This window comes from Plenodomus lingam, assembly GCF_022343315.1.
Source record: "Plenodomus lingam strain CAN1 chromosome Unknown contig_3, whole genome shotgun sequence".
Classification (NCBI taxonomy): domain Eukaryota; kingdom Fungi; phylum Ascomycota; class Dothideomycetes; order Pleosporales; family Leptosphaeriaceae; genus Plenodomus; species Plenodomus lingam.
The window spans coordinates 815,909-834,944 of NW_027093944.1; the positions used below are offsets into that span (position 1 = coordinate 815,909).

Below are 19,036 nucleotides of genomic sequence, written 5' to 3' on the forward strand. Positions count from 1 at the left end.
CAAACATCTCTAGGAGCCTGGCATCATCAGTCAACCAACACCACCTATGACCACGAAGATTGTCAAGAAACAGCCAAAACAAACAACAGCCTTGCCAAAAAAAACTATATACAATCAAAACCACGCCTACATGCTCTGCCGCATCTTCGCGCACAGCTTCTCCTTCTCCCCTTCGTACTGACTTTTTCACTACATTACACCCCTTTCTTTCTTCCTTCCTCTACAAATGAAATCCAGCAACAAAGTTAACAATCTAATCAATTGCATACATCAACACTCCCACACTCATGCCAAATACTATTGCAATGAGTGGGACAGCAGTCCACCTTGCCCCACAACGGGGGGGTTTTGGCTGTCGCACCGGGCGAACAAGCAATCCATCCTCCGGAAGTCCTGGCCTACGGCTGAGGCATGTCCTGTGGAAATGTCCTGGCTTTATTCCATGGGGTAACAACATCCATCCGGCATCTGGGCATTTCACGGTCCTTCCTCCGCTGGGCGCGGGAGTCCATCTGGGCAAGGCTGGCCATGCAAAAAGCAAACGCTGGGATCCATAGTGGAACTTGTCGTGTAGACACGGTCGTGTCACAAACCTTTAATAGTCAAGAATATCATCACAGACGGAGTCTGTTATGCACTCTTCATTCATCCGCCGTAGCTCTCGCGGTACTGAGTACCAATGTCGTGCAGACCAACAACCTCCTTGGTCAGCTGGATGTCGTCACCAAGGTCGCTAGGGTTGCTGAGGCCACTAAGAATGTCGATAATGTGCTGCTTCTTGCTCAAGAACTCCTTCAGAAGCTTATCGCGCTGTTGTTGCCGGAGCTGTTCTGCAGAGATCTTGACGACCTTCTGGCGCCTCTCCGTCACATCTTCAGCAGACACCTTGCGCTTGCGGCTAACAGGCTTGCGCTGCGATGGCCCCTGTACTGGTGGTGACGGCTCAGTAGTGGGTCCGTCGTATTGGTGAACACGCTTCATGTGGTCAAAAAGATTGTAGCGGCGAGGAAACCCATGGCCAGGTACCGCTCGCTCGCAATCCCTGAAGTGACAGAGATGGGGCCTAGCGCCATGACCGTGCATGCCGTGAGCCTCACGTTCATGACGCAGGAGGCATGCAGTCGACGAAAACTGCACTCCAACGCAAGTCTTCTTGTTGCAACGAAAGGGCTTCAAATGCGAATCGACGTACTTGCTAAAGGATATTAGATAATTGGAGAACACGGCAAAATAATCCAAGCTTACTCATAGTTGCACTTGAGAGGTGTGGGCTTGTGGCTGCAGCCAGCGTTGCCTTCCTCAGGGCAGTGGTATTTGCCATCCTTGTCAGGCAACTGCTGGTAGAGGGGGTGGCTACGAGCGACCTTGGTGCGCTCCTCCTCTAACTTAGTCTCGGCAGTCTCAGATTGGGAGAGGACTTCTTCCTCGTCATCCATAGCTTGTGTGCGCACAGGAGCACTGTTCATGTCATCGGTGTCGTTCCTAAGCAATATCAGTATTCAATCTCGAAAATTAGCGGTCATGAACTACCTTGGGCCAATGAAGCGTGGCTGGTCATAGTCTACGCTTTGGGGGAAGTGGACACTGGATGTGCTGGTAGGAGTTGCGACAAATGCACCGAAGTTGTCGTGTGCAGATGCTTTTCGCGACTCATCCTTGACAGTGTACGACGAACTGCGTGCAGCGGAGGGGCACTCTGTAGCATCGTAGGACGTGCTGCCCCATTGTTGAGAGGCTGAGAACATCATGTCATTGGAGTTTTGGTTTTCGGGGAAGTTTGTGAAAGAGAAAGGGTGGCTATGAAACTGGCCATCGGACGCGGTCCACTGGGGCGGGAGATTTACAGCCGTCGATGAGGTGAATCGCGGCATGCTCGCAGTGGAGTATTGTGTGTAGTCCTGCCCAGTAGAATAGTTAGCATAGGCGAGAGAGCCCTCTGTAGCCTCCCAGGTTCCAGTTGTGGCAGAGTGTGGCAGTTGGCTCAAGTCCAGGGCTTGCTCCGGAAATGCAGGGTAGTTGTCGGAGCTCATTGAGGGTGAGTATATGTCACTCCCACCGAATTGTGTGCTGATGTGCCTACGGTTCTCCTGGAGCTGTCCGTCTGGCTTGCTGGTGGTATGCCGGCTGGCGCTGCTCTGGCTTTGGTATGCGCTGTCCATGCTGCACTCAGAGACAGTGTCCTTTGGATCGAACAAGTCCACTGTGTGCATGTCCTGGAAATCAGAGAAAGGAAAGTCCTGTACGGATACCACAGGGGTGGGGATATCTTTTCTCCACTCTGTGATGTTTGAAATGAAGAACGCAGGCTCCGGAGGAGAGTCGAAGAAAGAGTCGCTAAACACCAAAGGTTAGTGCCAAAACAAACCAAACCTCGCACAACAGATGAAGAAACATGAAAAAGAAACGCCATGTTAGTAATGCCACTGCCAACGGTTCCTGTCAACATGTGTTAGCAATTTTGTTGCTGATGCTCAGACTCGTGAGATTCGGGAACGCACCTGGAGCCAGATGTGAAGTAGAACTGATCGAGACTTTTGCACCGATGTTATCTACTGAAGGGATCCCAGACTGAGTCATGGCGATGGGAGGAAGCATTGGGAAGGCCATGTGTTTAGTAGATCCGTGGAGCATCCAGTGAGTCTGTCTGGTGGAACATGACCAGAAAAACAAGAGAAAACACAGTGCAAGACTGGGATTTTCAAACTCCTTCAATTACCACACATCAAGTTAGTATCTCGATCAATGTGATCAGGATAGGCGGTTCGCCTATTGTACGTACTTCGTAACCAAAACTCCAAATGCAGCTAGCGCTGCTTGCCATGGTCGGTATCCTGGATGTCCAGTGAAGGAATTCAGAAAATCCTAGTGGGTCGCAAATGGCATCTAATGGTGTGGAAGTTACGAGAACGGTTCCAGGGGAACAAGGTGTAAAGCCAACGCATGGATTGCGAACATTGATACTACCAGTGGTGTCGCATTTGGCGAAGTTGAACAAAAACATTATTGAACAACCTTGCCAGATATTGTCTACGTTGTCCTTGTGGTCATGCAGGTGAGCATACCATGGGTCCTTGGTAATCCTGAGCGGAGGATGCTCACACGACTAGTAGGGATCGAATCGCGCATTCAACACACTTGATCGAGAGCTCAATGTTAGAAGCTCCGACATTGAAGCAACGAGACGCCGGTTTGTCGATTCTACAGACACCGCAAGGGCAGTGAGGCCAGCAGTCGAGCCCCAGAGGTGGGGGTTCCAAAAGTTCCACAGTAGGTTTCCAGAGAACAGAGGGACAGAGGAGTGTGGCCTGTGGGGAGTGTCCTGGTTCTTTGGGCAAATGTTTTGGTCTCATTTTGGTTCTCTCCATTGGGCATCCATTTTGGCTTTGGTCTGCTGTGATGGCGGCAAATGTAGAAAGAAACACAAAAACACAAAGGAAAGAGATACAACAGATCTACAGACAAACTCAAGAAACGCAAAAAAGTAAACGAGCAAAACACTTTGGGGGTAAACCGTTGGGCAGTAAGTACCTAGATAGGGCTCCGTCTGGGCTCCGAATTGTCATCCTGAGCAAGGGCTCTTTGATAGTGTGGTTGAGTAGTGTGTTGATGAAATTCTAGCCGTTTGTGCAAGAATTGGTCGTGAGAAGAGCGATGTTTGCGATGGTGTGAATCGTCTTGTGTTTGTGTGGTGTTGTGTATTTAGGTGTAGGGGAGAGAGAGGGAGGAGAAGAAGAAGAAGAAGAAGAAGAAGAGAGCAAGAGATGAGGTTTGGGGGGGGCGGGGGGAAAGAAGGAGGAGGAAGTGTGTGGTGGGCGGGCAAGAAGGTGTGGTGGCCAGTTGGTGGTCGGTGGCTTAGTAGGGCAGGTGTGAGTGACAACGCATAGCCAAAGGTGGGGCCATAATCCACGAGTAAGATTTGGTTGCAGTCCTTCCTTCGGCGGTACTTGTTGTACCCAAAAAAACCAGTTGGCTCAAGAAAACCTCTTCGCACATGGGCACCGCTGCGCTCTTATCCACCCTTCGCCAGCCCACTAACGACTGGGTTGCAGGGCCTGATTTGCGATTCATCCTGGCCACCGGCCGCACGGCTTGTGAAGGACTGCGTTTCGCTCGGCGGATTTGATCGTCGCTCACAGGATGCCGTGCAAATCTAAAATGAATTGCCCACCAGGGTTTCGCCGGATGAACAAGTCGAGCAGTGATCCTCGCTGTCATCCACCAACCGGACAGCGGCTCGACGGTGCCGCCAAACTTGCCGCACGTCGCACTCCTGGCAGCCAAGCTCCACCATCCTGACAATTGCTTTTCGTCGGCGCTTCTGATCTGCACGCAAAGAGCACATCACGGCCTTGCTTGCAGCTGCTCGACTCGTCGTGGGCGACAATGAGCGTGACTGTGACTTCAGGACCGAACCGCGCCCGCACCGTCAGCACGTAATCGCGGTTGATTACCTACTACAATCGAATCGACGTCAATCGGCATCAATCGACACCGTAATCTACAATGCAGTGTGCCCATAGGATCGAGCATCCAGCATCGGCTCCTTCAGCCCGCGTTCCCTAGCCTACCGTCCACGTTGTCGTTGACAAACTTTATGATACTACAGTGGCCAGTCCAATATTCTCGCAGAATCTCTACTACCTGTAGCAAAGTGCATGCAACAACGACAACAGCCATCACGTGCCCGTGAGCGCTGCCGGTAGGGCTACAGATTGACAGCGCCAGCATTGCACACGACATGCACCTGCCTACATCACAGTGTTACAGGTTTACATTGCCACCACATTGGACGTCTTTCGTGGCACAAGATCGTGTTGAGCTACTGAGTACAGTAGTCTGCTCAGGGTGGACGTCCATTGAACAATTGCATTGTTCTCCCGTACCAACCACACAACCCTCGGAACAAAACCACCGTTCAAACCCTAATTTACTCGGTTAGAGACTGCTCACACGGCAACAAACGGATACGAGCGAAAGTGTGGGAATAAGAGTCAGATAGGAGCGAAAGACAATGCTGATTCGTTCCTCAATGCCCGAAGGCTAGGATGAACTATGCTTTGAAATTTGTGGTATCATCATGCAAGAGGTGGGAGGCAGTACGAGCTGCGAGTGCAAAGGGGGGAATGCAACGTACCTGCTTTAGGCATAGGCCTGTGCCTGTGGATGGCTTTTGACAGCCATACGTAGCCACGACATAAATGTCGCAGTTGCGGTAAATGTCGAGGCAGTGCCAAAGAGGCGCAAAGCGGTCCGTAGCTTGCACCACCGGGCCAGCGCTAAGCCTTGTGCCGTCGACCAAGCAGGAGGGCTTGCGACAGCTGTTGCTCAGGTCCTGCTGGATATTCGAATCTTGAAACTCTAGAGATCTGCATCAGCTGCCTCCCAATCTCTCTGCGACGCGAGCACATGCTGCTGCAGAGCAGGAGGGAGCCTAAAACTCAAAAGCGACGGTCATGTCGCAGCTGCTTTCTGATTGTTAGAGTACCTATCTCTCGACCACTGTCCAGATCGGAACCGTCAAAAGATCATCACGGTCAAGTTTTGGCGACCTGTAGAGGACAGGAGGTGGAAGACCAAGAAGAAAACTGAGCTTCAGGTTTCGCGTAACAACTTCGGAAGTCGGCTGGGCGGCTTAGTCATCGCTGCCACTGACGTCACACCGTCCCTTCCTGATCCCGGCGGCTATCATCCAGAAATCTGGTACGATACGACTTGACACGAATAAGCAATCCGGAGGCTCTCCGATATGACGCCGACTGGATCTCAGGATGCTCTTTCTCTCTTCGTGGTTTTCGTATTGTATCTCTTGCAACTCTGCGTTCCGATATGCAATATAAGAAGCAAATACGTGAACTCGACATCTTCGGGATGAGATCAGCCCCCGATGGCAAAGTCCAAGCAGACTGAAACGACGAACGCAAGCCTCTTAACCCAGAGGCCCCACAGCCAAACTCAGGGTCCATCTGTGGCGCTTTTCTCCAGGTTGCGACGGACATGAACTCTCCGGATCACAGAAGTACACATTACACGACTCCATGAATTGCTAGCGCGATCGAGTGAGTTTTCATAGGCACGTACGGTAGGCCGTGCGGATTTCGTTGTACTATGCTATCTACTACTGCGTCCCTGCCATAGTTTGGCGAATCATATGGTCATTTTCGGATTCATTTCCAAGTTTGACTGGTCGAATCCAGTCCAGGATGCCAACCGAACTGCAATGGTGCTGTATTTACTGTCTCATGTCTATCAGATCTAGAGTCAAAGTCAGAGAACCCTGCCAAAACCCTATTTGAAGGTAACTGGTACTGTCCTCAGGTCCTCGATTGTCGACAGGAATCGTGACTGCTTGCGGACCACTTATCGGCGGTGCACTGGTAGCTGAGGCGTTCAGACCATGTATTATACCGGTTATAGCTATTGGCTGGATGTCGTGTTCTACCAATCAGTCACCAGTTCATAGCTGCCGTAAGCAGCACGATGTTACGGCTTTCCCATTTCCGTCTTTTTTACAGTTTCTCAGGGTCCAAGAAGTACAACCGAAATGCGGGGGAGCCTCTCTGATTGGCTTGATCACATATGGTTTGCGTAACTGATATGGTAGGCGCGATCGTACTTTGGGATGACGGCTGTGACCTGATGAGGGGTTTATGAAGGCTTCAAGTCCTGCCTGAGGAGCGTTGTAGTCAAGTTCTCGAGCATTCACACCATCGAATTCAACTCAATCTCTCATCCACACAACCAAAACTTTTTCCTCCGAAAACAAATGCCTTCTCCGTTTCACCAGAAGTACTCCACGCAGAGCCACAAGGTCTTCGGCGACAACACTGTGCCTGCCATGCCTGAGGGACCTAAGCAATATACTGATCGACGTGCGTCTGACTCGTCGATCTCGTCGCAGGGCTATGATTACACACGGAGGAGGGTATGTTGGAATCCTGTAGCCTGTGACGGGGTGCCCACTGTCATCATGTGTTCTGACCATTGATAGTCCTCCACCGCACAACGCTTTGCCAATCTTGAGGCACTGAAGCGTCCACAAGATGAGCGGAGCGCAGCCAGGAGACAATCGCTTCATGATTCGTACGGCAAAGTCGGATTTATTGGTAGTTTGTGGAACAAGTATGTGTGCACTGTGATGGCGTTGCAATGCATTTGGCTGACTGAGCCTAGCTTCACTCGTGGCCCTCCCCTGCCTGCCAGCCAGACGAAAAAGCCTGAGGAGGCCCGGGACATTAGCACTTTGAGAAATTAACTAGATGCTGCTCTTCAACTGCATTTCCTTTCATGTCGCTTCAAAGGAGATGTACGTCAGCCTATGCTCTCGGATGCAATCAGATTGAGTGAGAAGTCACCGAGACATCTGGCATTCAAGATTGTTTTATATATTAAGCGGAGGCTGGATCCTGAAAGGCTGGTCATTGGTTCTTTAGTTATAAATTGAGCAATGTAATCATCACGATGGATACATTGATCGTGCCACGTCCTACTCTTTCTGAAGTCGTGTGATGTTCGCCCTTCTGTGTAGGGGAGACATGTGATTGGCTGGCCCGAACGGTGACGTTGCTTGTCTGGACCTGCTCCAAAGAGCCTCGACATTCGACTCACCCAAGATTGAATGTACAAGTAACAACGTCTCACAGAGTCGCAATCCGTGAATGAATTGCATTACACGCGCGCGTATCTTTACAAAACGCTAAAACTTCTCTATCAAGATCTGCGCATACGTGTTTCTCCCTCACCGCCGACACTACCTACTTCACAATGGCGACACGCGCACGTTCGCCGAGAGGATTTCCTGATTCTACTTCGATAAACCTAAATAGGCTGCTTTCGAGGTTAGAGAATATAGTGCTAGCGGAGCCATCGCCTCAACTGCGAAAGTCGAGCTACGAACGGGCGCGAGTGAGTGCTGTAAGTCTGTCCTCTAGATCGATTACTTCCCTGAAGATGAACGTCTGCCTTATGAACGTCTGCCTTAAGCATGTCGCGTTGACTAACCCATGTATTAGAACATCGAACACGCGCGCACACTGCTCCTCAACCTCGAACACTCTGCCTCCTCGATACCCTCCAAATCCAAAAAGACCGCAATCCAGACGGACTTACAGCAAAAGCGTGAGCTCATCAAGCAGCTTAATCAGCGGATATATGAGCTCAATCAGCTTGATGATACAGAGTCTGAAGCATCTGTGCAATCAGACGAAGACGAAGACCAATTTCCGTCCTATGCACCTCGGGTGAAGGTAGATGCCGGAAGAGATGTCACCTCGTCAGAAGGACAACGCAATGAGGCACTTCACAACGCAGCGCAAAATCTTGCATCAGAACTGAGGCGGCGGGGTAAAGCGGACGATAGCGAAGGAGCACAGGCGGCATCGGGAAACTCGTTATTTCCTTCGAAGCCTACCACAACGACCGGCGATGTTGATCGAGCAAATACTGACGCTTTACTGTCGCATGACCGCGGCGAACAAGAGACACTCACAGCAAGCCTTTTGGATATGGCAAGGCAACTCAAGCAACAGTCGATACAATTTGGTAGCACATTGGAGGGGGACAAAGGCATACTTGATCGAGCACTATCTGGGCTGGACAAGAACACTATCAATATGGATGCTGCAAGTAAGCGTATGGGCACTCTGCGACGGATGACAGAGGGCAAGGGCTGGTGGGATCGCGTAAAGCTCTATGGTATGATTGCAGGGCTCTGGCTGATCGCCTTTCTGATCGTCTTCGTGGGTCCCAAAATTCGCTTCTAGCATGTCGTCTTTGCCTTGCGCGAGCAATAGCTGGATTTGTGTAGACAAATGTTTGGTTGCAAGACACACCGCCAAAGTCAATGCACAGCTAGATACCCACATCAATCAGAAGATTACACCGCCACATCAATCAGTATGGCGCAGCACATTGCATTCCGGCCCACGTGGTACTACTTTTCACGTGTCCGGCTGAACTTGCGCGCAGGCATTCGAGCTCGATTCAGATGTCCATAGCCCGAAATCTGGAGATTAGCGCGATCTTGTAGTGTCACCGAGGCCGTTGTCATTATATTTAGCTACCCGCATAGCGACAACAAAGCGACAACACTTACGTCTCTCATTTTTATCTATATAACCCCTGTTGGTGTCGCGACAAGATGGCCGCCATGGAAATGTTCTCATTGGGTTCTCGCTGTACGTCATTATTGCCTTGTGCCGCATCAATCGCTCGGCGCGTTCCCTTATACCTACATGAGAGCTCTGCGCAAGCTTCTCAAGACTGGACGTTGACCATGCACAGCACTTAACCACTCCTCCACTGATACAGAAGCCGAATACGACCGTCTGCGCGGCCTCGCACGCGCCGAAGCCAGTAAACGGTCATCATGCTTTGATCGCGCGCATGAGGCCTATTCTTCGGGCGACGGCGCACGCGCCCACGAGCTTTCTGAAGAAGGCAAGCAACACGCCGCAAAGATGGAGCAATACAACCGCCAAGCGCGCGACTATATTTTCCGTGCGAACAACGCAGAGGGCCGGGTTGCCGGTGACACGATCGATCTGCACGGTCTCTACGTCGAGGAAGCAGAAGATGTGCTTGAAGAGCGTATCCGCGCTGCGCGACAACGTGGAGAAACGCATTTACACGTCATTGTCGGCAAAGGGAACCACTCAACCGGGCACGTGCAGAAGATCAAACCGCGCGTAGAGCAGGTATGCCAGGAGCTGGGCTTGCAATACAAGACCGAGGCCAATGAGGGCAGAATCTACGTCGACCTGCAGGGTGGAAATGTGGACCATATGCCACCTCCGCCACAGGCACCGAGTTATGGTGGGTATCCTGGGCAGCATGGCGGTGGACAACAGCATGGAGGTCAGCAACAGCATGGTGGGCACCAACAGAACAATAACCAGAATGATGAGTTGGAGCAGTTGGCTAAGAAGGGGCTGTCGAGACTGTTTAAGAAGTTGGGCTGCTGCAATGTCATGTAAAGACTTGGTAGAGCAGGATTGGTAGAACATAGGTTGCTTGGGAGATGTTGATGATACCCATGGCTTGCAGGATGGGATGGAGCCAGTATATAGAAGGACATGTAATGCTGATCTGATGATGATCCTAATCGGAGACATTGATGGATACGCGATGCTATGACTACAAGTATCGCGTACTTTACACAATCTCGAGATGACCAGGTTTTGACCACAGAACCAAGGTCATCTCATCACCTAAGAGCGCTGCGGTTCTAAAAGAAAACAGCATAACTCTCTTCGTTCCTTACCGCCTCTGCATTCTAGTGCAGTCAATTCTTACTAAGCCCCTCACTACTCATGGATACTGCATAGCGAGCATACGAATATATAGATGCGACTCCTGGCATCATGTTGGTTATAAGACAGGAATGCGGCACGATCCTCGCTGTCCCTTGGGAACCATTCGCAGGAAACGCAGCTATGAAGGAACAATGCAGCATAACATCGCATGGCTTTTACGTTCTTGCACGACCTTCAGATGCGTAGATGACTGGGCGAGTACAATTATGGGGATTGCTGTTACTTCGTTTACGGACCGTCATCACGATCCGTGGTTGGCCTGCTGGGTGGCTCTCCCTTTTGTAGGACTTGAAAGCTGCTATACACGAATGATAGCTAGAGATCAGACGTCTGGTTCATTGGTGGTGGAGACCCGTAAGTAGAGAGCCAGGTGCGTGGATCATCGATGGAGTTCTACACAACGATTATGGAATATCGGTGCTTTGTGTGCTCGTGCATCGGTTGCCATGATTGTATGGGGGCGAAGGGCTTGTGTCGGTGAATTCGTGACTCCAGGGGCAGAGGATAAACTCTTATCATCTTGCATAGAATATGCGACCAATTGGTTATAAATCCATTCAACAGAGAAGAAAACGCTTGGTCAAGAGCTTACAAATGAAAATGAAAGATCCAGTATGCAGTAAAAGGATTGTATTGTTCAAGGTTAGAGAGAACCGTCTGTCATCGCCCAGGCTGTCATGCCTAGGTACATTGAAACCCTATGGTCGTGGTCGCGTCGTGCTAAGATCAACAGCTACCGTAAGTTACCGTACCGTACCGGTACCGTACCCCGCATATCAATTGGAACCCCATGATTACCTCATGGGGCGCGCTGCATGCCCCATAAGGACGGGAGGTCGCAGCACAGTGCTTCCTGATCCAATCCTGATCCAACCCATCCATCGACATCTTCACCAACTTCCTGATTACCGGTAGTCAACGTCAACAGACTTGTCCATTTCTCGACGTTCTCTGCCGCCGCTCCGCACTTGATCATGGATGCCCTCGTGACGACCTGTAAGATCTTCGCTCCAGTGCGTCTGTCCGAATACCCCCTTTACACCGTGGAACATGAAAATCCACCGAGCAAGCAGACCATCGCCATGTTCGTCAATAGACGCAGGGAAAGGCTAAGGATCCTGTTTAGTTGACTACATAGGTCGGGTGGTGTTCTTCGGCAATAATGGCACCTTGCCCAGAGTACCCATCACTCACATTATGCCGGCAGCCATTACATTCCTGCAAGCCGGCGTCCTCTTACTCGCAAACTTTGGGCGATGGGCGTGGCCAGAACCGCTGAAACGGGCTGACAGTTGCCCAGGGTACCGGGTCAGCAATGTCCAGCGTGGGGATAGTAGCTTGAGGGCGGACTTGACTCTGGCTGGGAAGGAATGTAATTTGTATGGTCAAGACCTGCAACACTTGAAGTTTTTGGCAGAATGGCAGACAGGTGAGCTTAGTTCAACGTTGTGGTCTCGTGTGCTGTTGGTGTAGGTGTGCTGTGCTACGCATCCGGAAATCGTTGAAAGCATTGCACCGTGTACCATACACATATGTTGCGTAACCTGAGTCCAACGTGTCACTCACCTTCGTCAGACTCTCGCCTGCATGTCATCATCTACGACCAAGATGAGCAGGTGTATCAGGTTCCCGACTTCGTGGTTCCGCGCCCATTGGGATCTAGTAGTGGAACTGATGCCTTGCTGGATGTCTCAATTGTAGAAGAGCCGTTTTCATTTGCTGTCATACGCAAGAGCAATGAAGAGACTTTGTTTAATACCAGTGGCTCTACTCTCATCTTTGAGTCACAATACTGGAGACTAAGGACTTCGCTACCCAAGAACCCAAACTTGTACGGCTTGGGCGAACACACTGACTCGTTGCGATTGCCAACGACAGACTATGTCAGAACGATGTGGGCGCGCGATGCTGGTGCCGTACCCGAAAGGACAAACTTGTACGGAAGCCACCCGGTGTACTATGAGCTGAGGGATAAGGGGCTTTCACACGGTGTACTCCTATTAAACAGCAATGGTATGGATATCAAGATCAATGACGACGATGGCCAGTATTTGGAGTACAATGTTATCGGCGGCGTTATCGATCTCTATTTCATGGCTGGTCCAGGCCCTTTTGATGTTGCTCGCCAGTACAGCGAGATCTCACAGAAGGCTGCCATGATGCCATATTGGGGCTTTGGCTTCCACCAATGTCGCTTTGGATACGACAGCGTGGAAGCCCTTGCCGACGTGGTGGCTAATTACAGCAAAGCCAACATTCCCTTGGAAACTATGTGGACTGGTATGTTGCGATTTCCTGAGGTTAAGTCGTGCGATTGTTGACAAGTGCAGATATTGACTATATGGATAACTTCAAAGTCTTCACTCTGGGCGAGAACTTTCCCCTCAAGAAGATGCGAGCTTTAGTAAATAATTTGCACAGCAAAAGTCAACACTACATCGTAATGGTGGACCCAGGTGAGATTAGTCTACAGAGTCTGATGTTCCAGTGTCTGATCAGTCATAGCTGTCGCGAAACAAGACTATGCAGCTTACAATAACGGAGTCAAAGGCGACATTTTCCTCAAGAATCCGGATGGTAGCATCTTCGAAGGCAGGGTTTGGCCAGGTGTAACTGCGTTCCCAGACTGGTTCCATTCAAACGTGCAAGACTATTGGGACTATGAATTTGCCACTTTCTTCGACGCCGACACTGGCGTAGACATTGACGCACTCTGGATCGACATGAACGAACCATCAAACTTTAATGAATACGGAAATGACCCCAATTTATCAGGCAACGGCATCGCAGATGGTATCGTAAACATCACTGAGGAAGAGGATGGATTCAAAGCTGCTCCAGGGCGCATGGCCGAACATCAAGCTCCGCTCATTACTACGGCTACGAAGGTTGATGTGCGCAAGCTGGCAGCGCGTCAGGCACGCGGAAAGAAGATTGGGCTTCCCGGACGTGATTTAATCAACCCTGCATATAAGATTAAAAACGACTTTGGGTCTCTGAGTAACAAAACTGCGAATACAGATTTGATCCATCAAGGCGGATATGCCGAGTATGATACACACAACCTGTGAGTTGACCTTGGCTGATATAGCTAGTCCATACTAATGAGGTCAGATACGGCACAATGATGAGTGAAGCAAGCCGGCGTAGTATGCTTGCGCGACGACCTAATAAGCGCCCTATGGTGATTACGCGTAGCACTTTTGTTGGTGCAGGAAGCTATGTTGGTCACTGGTTGGGTGACAATGTATCCGCGTGGGATCAATATCTGACATCAATTCGCCATCTTCTTCAGTTTGTGTCATTTTTCCAAGTACCCATGGTAAGCACTTCAGAATTTGCCCGACTGATATCATGGCTAAGTCTTCGTAGGTCGGTGCAGATGTTTGTGGCTTCTTGGACAACACCAACGAACACCTTTGCGCACGCTGGACCGTCCTGGGCGCTTTCTACCCTTTCTACCGAAATCATAATGTTAACGGTGCAATCTCACAGGAAGCATACCGCTGGGAGTCTGTCGCTGCAGCAGCTCGGAAGGCCATCGATATCCGCTACCGCCTCCTTGACTACATCTACACAGCCATGCACAAACAAACTGTCGACGGGACCCCCATGCTCGCACCCATGTGGCAAGTACTCCCCGTTCAAGCCCTCTTCAAACAAGGCACTCCATCTGACTCAAACACCAGGATGCACTTCCCCACCGACCCCAAAGCCGCCGCAATCCAACTTCAATTCTTCTACGGCCCTTCCCTCCTCATCAATCCCGTCACAGAAGAGCGTTCCACATCCGTCGAGTTCTACGTGCCAAATGCCACCTGGTATGACTTTGAATTGCAAAAGCCGCTCCCCGCAGGCGCAGCTGGTAGCATGGTGCTCAGGAACGACGTCGCAGACACCGATATTCCGATTCTCATCCGCGGCGGCTCCATCATTCCCCTCCGCGTCAAGAGCGCAATGACGACGCACGCACTACGCGACCAGGACTTCGAGTTGCTCGTTGCGCCAGACAAGGATGGGAAGGCGTGGGGAACATTGTATTTGGATGATGGGGAGAGTCTTGTGCAGGATGGGGTTAGTGAGATTTCGTTTAGTTGGGATGGGTCGACGATTAGGATGGAGGGGAGCTTTGGGTTCAAGACCAGTGTTGGGGTGAAGAGTGTTGTTGTTATGGGGAACGAAGGGATCTTGAAGCATGTTTTGAATGCGGGGCTGGATGGGCTGTGGGAATATGATATTGACGGTGGGAAGAGACGTTGATGCGTGTAGAATATGTACATGGCTAAAGCTCGAGATGGTAGATATTTTGGACATGTGTTACACTGTGTGCATATAAGCATTGATAAGTTGCAAACCAGGAGTTCGATTGATCAAGGAAAACTAGTTCTAATACGACAAGGGGTTTGCCATAGCAGCTATGATTTCAGAGCCTAAGACGTCGCCAAAGACTTTCTCGTGCAGGTGTGAGAGAAACGCCACAAGCGTCAGTGGAGGTGGCGTTAACGCATCTTTGGCTGTGAAGGGACGTGTGTGCAACCCTGCGGCCGAGAAACCAAGTTTTTTTCGAAGTTGGATAGGGTGTGGTTGTGGGGAGGACTGTGCCTTGAAGATCATGTTTGTTTCTTGGATCCTCTTCCCACCATACCAGTATTAGCGCCTCAGCACATTGCAACTTGTGGGGATTTCACATCAAAGGAAAGCTTTGGATGTACGTATGGTAAAAAAAATCTTTACTTCGCATGCTCATCACCATGTGTAATTTCTCGGTCGGCAATTGCATCACTTTTCCTTCAGAATTTACTGCTTTGCGCAACTAGACAACTCAAGCAATATTCGCTTCTTTTGCCATGTCCGTTATATGTGCTGCCGAGTACAGAACCTAGCGTCGGTTTTGCTCTCAGATGAAAAGAAAAACCACTCACCGCATGCGCGATTAACGCAGTACACCCAGCCTAGCCATGTGTAATGGCAGTTAGTACCCTCGGATGAAGGGCCTTCAAGATGGACAAGATGACCCAAGGCGATTCATGCTATAGCAGACTTTTTTTAGTTGCTCGCCGTAGTGACCACAGTTTTCCAATGCGCAATATCGCACAGACCCAGGTCCCACACTAGATAGGGCAAATGGCAGCACTCCGGTCCTGGAGAGAGACCGATATGAACTAGGATAACGGCGGCGGGGTTGGAAGTTGGGCGAGTGTTACAGTAAGCCGTGTGCTCACTGGTAGATGAGCGGACGGCTCACGCGACACCTAGGCCAGAGTCCCAGAGGGGTTTGCGATGCAGAGACTCTGTATCTGTTGGGGATCATCTGAGTTGAGTCCTCCATCTCCAATCGTAGAGAAGGATACCATACGCTCACCAGGGCATGTACAGATGTGAGCGGCACAGCGTACCATCAGTTCTGGGTATAGAATCACGGCAAGATGTGTTCCAAAGGCGATCCTTATCAGTCGGAGCGACCGATGCAGCTGTTTGTTCGTTCGAGAAGCGCTATAGTGATAGTCGTGATAACTGGTAAGTGGTCTGCAGCGTACTAGGCCTGTTCAGGCATAACTCGCGTGAACAAGAACTCTCTATGGGAGCCAAGTGAGGCTTGTCTCCATGCCAAATCACACCATCGACTCTTGTGCCCTGAGAGATTTCGTTTGTACAGGCCCAGAGGTACCACTGTCGCGTGTTTGATGCCGTACCGGCATGGCAGTCACGGCAAGTCGCGTTGGGATGTACTGGTGCCATGCTGTCGATGAGATGGAAACAGGAGACCTCGGGATGTGTTGCGAATATGAACACAAGCATCTGTGTCCTGTGGCATCTCACTGTTACCCCATGTCGGCTACACAATCGGAAAGCTTGGTTGTCATCCCATGGATCGTGAGTAGTGGCAACACTTCCCCAGCTTACTGGTACCACCCTTGTCATGCGCTCAGCGCTCCCGCTGCGTTTCATGAGGCAATTGTTCGTCTTACAGTGGTAACGTAGTGGCGGCTCTAGCTTATCATCTGCTACTGCGGCCAATATCGAACATCCTATAGCTCTGACTACAGACGATACGGACACTGCTAGTAGCCCTTAGGGACCAACGGCTTGGGTATCCTGGCTAGGCGTTGTGTTGGATCTGGGGTTGGGAGATACCGAATGGACCTCTTCATGCGATCACCGCCGTTGGTAAAGGATCCCAATATAAAGGTAGCCCTAGTCCTTTCAAGCGGCCTTCTCTCATCTAGAGAAATCGCCTTGTTCGATAGTGCCTATGCGTGTTTCCTTTTGACTACACTGCGGATTCTAGCCCATTTACTACCAAGCGACGATAAGGTTACGCCACAGTCGTATGCCCTTCAGGAACCCTTTCACTCTGTCAACTTCGGGCTGAACAGCAATATGTCGCTCGACTATGAGAAGCAGCCGGTTGCTGCTAACGTTACGTCGCCCACCGAACATGGCCTCTCTGATGCTGTCAAGAATCATTTAAGTGAGGCTGCTGATTTGTACGGAGACATAGAGACTGCGGAATCGATGGGTTATGTCCGTCGTGGTCTGAAGTCCCGTCACATTCAGTTCATTGCTCTTGGAGGAACAATCGGAACGGGCTTGTTCCTTGGTATTGGAAACGCTTTTGCCAACGCTGGTCCTGTCTCTGTCCTTCTCGGTTACACCATCACTGGCTGTGCTGTCTTCGCCATGATGCAGTGTCTTGGAGAGATGGCCACGTGGCTACCCCTTCCTGGTGGTGAGTTTTGCGCGACTTGCGCGGCCAAAAATCTAGACTGACAAACTTCAGCTATACCACAGTACTGCGCTCGTTATGTCGATCCTGCCCTTGGTTTTGCTGTGGGCTGGAACAACTGGTATCAATGTGCCATCACACTCTGTGCTGAAGTCTCCGCTGCCGCCGTTCTCGTGTCTTTCTGGGACCAGGAAGAGAAATATAATCCGTAAGGTCATCGTCGCATGTACTGTGCTGAGATATATTTACTAAGGCCGGAAGCAGTGCCATCTGGATCAGTCTCATTCTTATTACCATCGTCGTTTTGAACATCTTCGCAGTCTCTATATATGGAGAGGCTGAGTTCATCTTTGCCTCTATCAAAATCATCACCATCCTTGGATTGCTTCTTGCTGGTTTTGTCATCATGCTTGGCGGTGCTCCCGATCGTGATCGCAGGGGTTTCCGATACTGGAAAGAGGGTGCCATGAAGGAGTACGTCGGAACGGGTGCCACTGGACGTTTCACTGGTCTTTGGTCCACCCTCGTCAACGCTGCTTTTTCATACGGTGGTGTTGAGATGGTGGCCGTCGCAGCCGGCGAGGCAGCCAACCCCCGCAAGAACATCCCCAAGGCCGTACGTCGTGTCTTTTGGCGTATACTGTTCTTCTATGTCCTGGGATCTTTCATCATTGGTGTTACTATAAGTTCATCTGACCCGCAGCTTACCGACGAGAGTGCCAAGGGTGCTCAGTCATCGCCATGGGTCATCGCCATGAAGAATGCTGGTATCCCTGTCCTGCCTCATATTGTCAATGCTGTTATATTGACATCGGCTACCTCCTCCGGCAATGCCTTCTTGTATACTGGCTCGCGTTACCTCTTCGGTGTTGCCCAGAACGGCCAGGCCCCTAAGTTCCTCCTCAAGTGCACCAGGGGCGGTGTTCCGATTTACTGCGTTGTCATCACGGCATCTATTGGTCTGATAACCTACATGTCAGTCAGTACTGGAGCGAATAAGGTCTTCCTGTGGTTCCAGAATCTCACCACCATCGCCCAGCTTTTCACCTGGTGCTCGATTTGCTACACCTATATTGGCTTCCGCAAGGCTCTTCTTGCACAAGGCGTTGATCGCAACACTCTAGTGTTTAAAAGCGTGTGGCAGCCGTACACGGCATGGATCGCGTTCAGCTACTTTGCCTTGATCATCTTCTTCAATGGCTTCAAGGTCTTCACTCAGACGCCCTGGGGCCCTGACCAGCTTACCAGCTTCTTCACTGCCTATGTTGGTGTGCCGATTTTCTTCCTTCTCTTCGGCTTCTGGAAGCTCTTCAAGCGTACCAAGGCGGTCGATCCTGCTACGGCGGACCTTCAGTCCGGTAAAACGGCTCTCGATGCTGAGTTATGGCCTGAACAGATTCCTCGCAACTTGTTCGAGAAGTTTTGGCTTTGGCTATGTTAAGCGCTTCGAAAGAGAGTGCGCCATGTATAGATATCTGCGGTTTCAGCCAGAGGAGAGGTCCTGTCCCTTTTCATGTAGCAGTGGTGATATCCTAGTGTAACGAATCATGTTCCCTATGATGTAAATTCAACATGGACGGTTGGGCGTTGTGTATTTATAATTCGGCCCCCCACCTCTTGTGATTAAAATCCATGTTAAACCGAGATTGTGAGTGTACTCATATCTGCTGGTTCAACGAAGCCTCTAAGAGAATCCGCATAGGAAGTTGATGGCAATAATTGCTTTTAGGCATGCATTACCCCAAGTTCGACAATGGTCTCGCAATACATAGTAGATAAAATGGCTAGAGTGTCATGGATGAAGTAGCGTATATTTTTCCAACTCTGTCCAGGAGTCGCCTCTTATCACCCGATATAAATAGAAGACGAGGATTCACACGCCTTTCCTAATCGGCTCTAACGCATAATATGGACCCTGCATGGCCGCATCCTCAAGGCACCCAGCATTCGTCATCAATATCTTCTCATCTCAAGGATGACCTATATGGTAGAAAAACAC

At 50.5% G+C, this 19,036-nt stretch overlaps 10 protein-coding genes across 10 annotated transcripts; 8 read left to right on the forward strand and 2 right to left on the reverse strand.

Moving 5' to 3' along the window:
• Window positions 1-645: 645 nt before the first annotated feature.
• Window positions 646-2,821, reverse strand: IAQ61_007658 (uncharacterized protein; the record flags this gene model as incomplete). Its single annotated transcript, XM_066097672.1, has 6 exons — window positions 646-1,195; window positions 1,246-1,482; window positions 1,531-2,334; window positions 2,406-2,436; window positions 2,499-2,706; window positions 2,780-2,821. The coding sequence occupies 6 exons, from the start codon at window positions 2,819-2,821 to the stop codon at window positions 646-648; spliced, it is 1,872 nt and encodes a 623-aa protein (XP_065952169.1).
• A 55-nt stretch (window positions 2,822-2,876) lies between these two features.
• Window positions 2,877-3,485, forward strand: IAQ61_007659 (uncharacterized protein; the record flags this gene model as incomplete). The annotated part of the gene is made up of 2 exons (XM_066097673.1): window positions 2,877-3,052; window positions 3,158-3,485. The coding sequence occupies 2 exons, from the start codon at window positions 2,877-2,879 to the stop codon at window positions 3,483-3,485; spliced, it is 504 nt and encodes a 167-aa protein (XP_065952170.1).
• A 1,284-nt stretch (window positions 3,486-4,769) lies between these two features.
• Window positions 4,770-5,861, reverse strand: IAQ61_007660 (uncharacterized protein; the record flags this gene model as incomplete). Its single annotated transcript, XM_066097674.1, has 3 exons — window positions 4,770-4,922; window positions 5,135-5,358; window positions 5,849-5,861. The coding sequence occupies 3 exons, from the start codon at window positions 5,859-5,861 to the stop codon at window positions 4,770-4,772; spliced, it is 390 nt and encodes a 129-aa protein (XP_065952171.1).
• An 815-nt stretch (window positions 5,862-6,676) lies between these two features.
• Window positions 6,677-7,478, forward strand: IAQ61_007661 (uncharacterized protein). Its single transcript, XM_003842145.2, has 3 exons — window positions 6,677-6,922; window positions 6,989-7,119; window positions 7,171-7,478. The coding sequence occupies exons 1-3, from the start codon at window positions 6,764-6,766 to the stop codon at window positions 7,250-7,252; spliced, it is 372 nt and encodes a 123-aa protein (XP_003842193.2). The 5' UTR covers window positions 6,677-6,763; the 3' UTR covers window positions 7,253-7,478.
• A 283-nt stretch (window positions 7,479-7,761) lies between these two features.
• Window positions 7,762-8,759, forward strand: IAQ61_007662 (uncharacterized protein; the record flags this gene model as incomplete). The annotated part of the gene is made up of 2 exons (XM_003842144.1): window positions 7,762-7,911; window positions 8,010-8,759. The coding sequence occupies 2 exons, from the start codon at window positions 7,762-7,764 to the stop codon at window positions 8,757-8,759; spliced, it is 900 nt and encodes a 299-aa protein (XP_003842192.1).
• Window positions 8,760-9,136: 377 nt separating this feature from the next.
• IAQ61_007663 (uncharacterized protein) lies at window positions 9,137-9,971 on the forward strand (the record flags this gene model as incomplete). The annotated part of the gene is made up of 2 exons (XM_066097675.1): window positions 9,137-9,173; window positions 9,280-9,971. The coding sequence occupies 2 exons, from the start codon at window positions 9,137-9,139 to the stop codon at window positions 9,969-9,971; spliced, it is 729 nt and encodes a 242-aa protein (XP_065952172.1).
• A 1,871-nt stretch (window positions 9,972-11,842) lies between these two features.
• Window positions 11,843-13,381, forward strand: IAQ61_007664 (uncharacterized protein; the record flags this gene model as incomplete). Its single annotated transcript, XM_066097676.1, has 2 exons — window positions 11,843-12,590; window positions 12,918-13,381. 2 exons carry the CDS (start codon window positions 11,843-11,845, stop codon window positions 13,379-13,381), a joined length of 1,212 nt encoding a protein of 403 aa, XP_065952173.1.
• Window positions 13,382-13,491: 110 nt separating this feature from the next.
• IAQ61_007665 (uncharacterized protein) lies at window positions 13,492-14,570 on the forward strand (the record flags this gene model as incomplete). Its single annotated transcript, XM_066097677.1, has 2 exons — window positions 13,492-13,557; window positions 13,683-14,570. 2 exons carry the CDS (start codon window positions 13,492-13,494, stop codon window positions 14,568-14,570), a joined length of 954 nt encoding a protein of 317 aa, XP_065952174.1.
• Window positions 14,571-16,448: 1,878 nt separating this feature from the next.
• On the forward strand, window positions 16,449-17,081 carry IAQ61_007666 (uncharacterized protein; the record flags this gene model as incomplete). Its single annotated transcript, XM_066097678.1, has 1 exon — window positions 16,449-17,081. The coding sequence occupies one exon, from the start codon at window positions 16,449-16,451 to the stop codon at window positions 17,079-17,081; it is 633 nt and encodes a 210-aa protein (XP_065952175.1).
• Window positions 17,082-17,443: 362 nt separating this feature from the next.
• On the forward strand, window positions 17,444-18,478 carry IAQ61_007667 (uncharacterized protein; the record flags this gene model as incomplete). The annotated part of the gene is made up of 1 exon (XM_003842141.2): window positions 17,444-18,478. The coding sequence occupies one exon, from the start codon at window positions 17,444-17,446 to the stop codon at window positions 18,476-18,478; it is 1,035 nt and encodes a 344-aa protein (XP_003842189.2).
• Window positions 18,479-19,036: the final 558 nt, after the last annotated feature.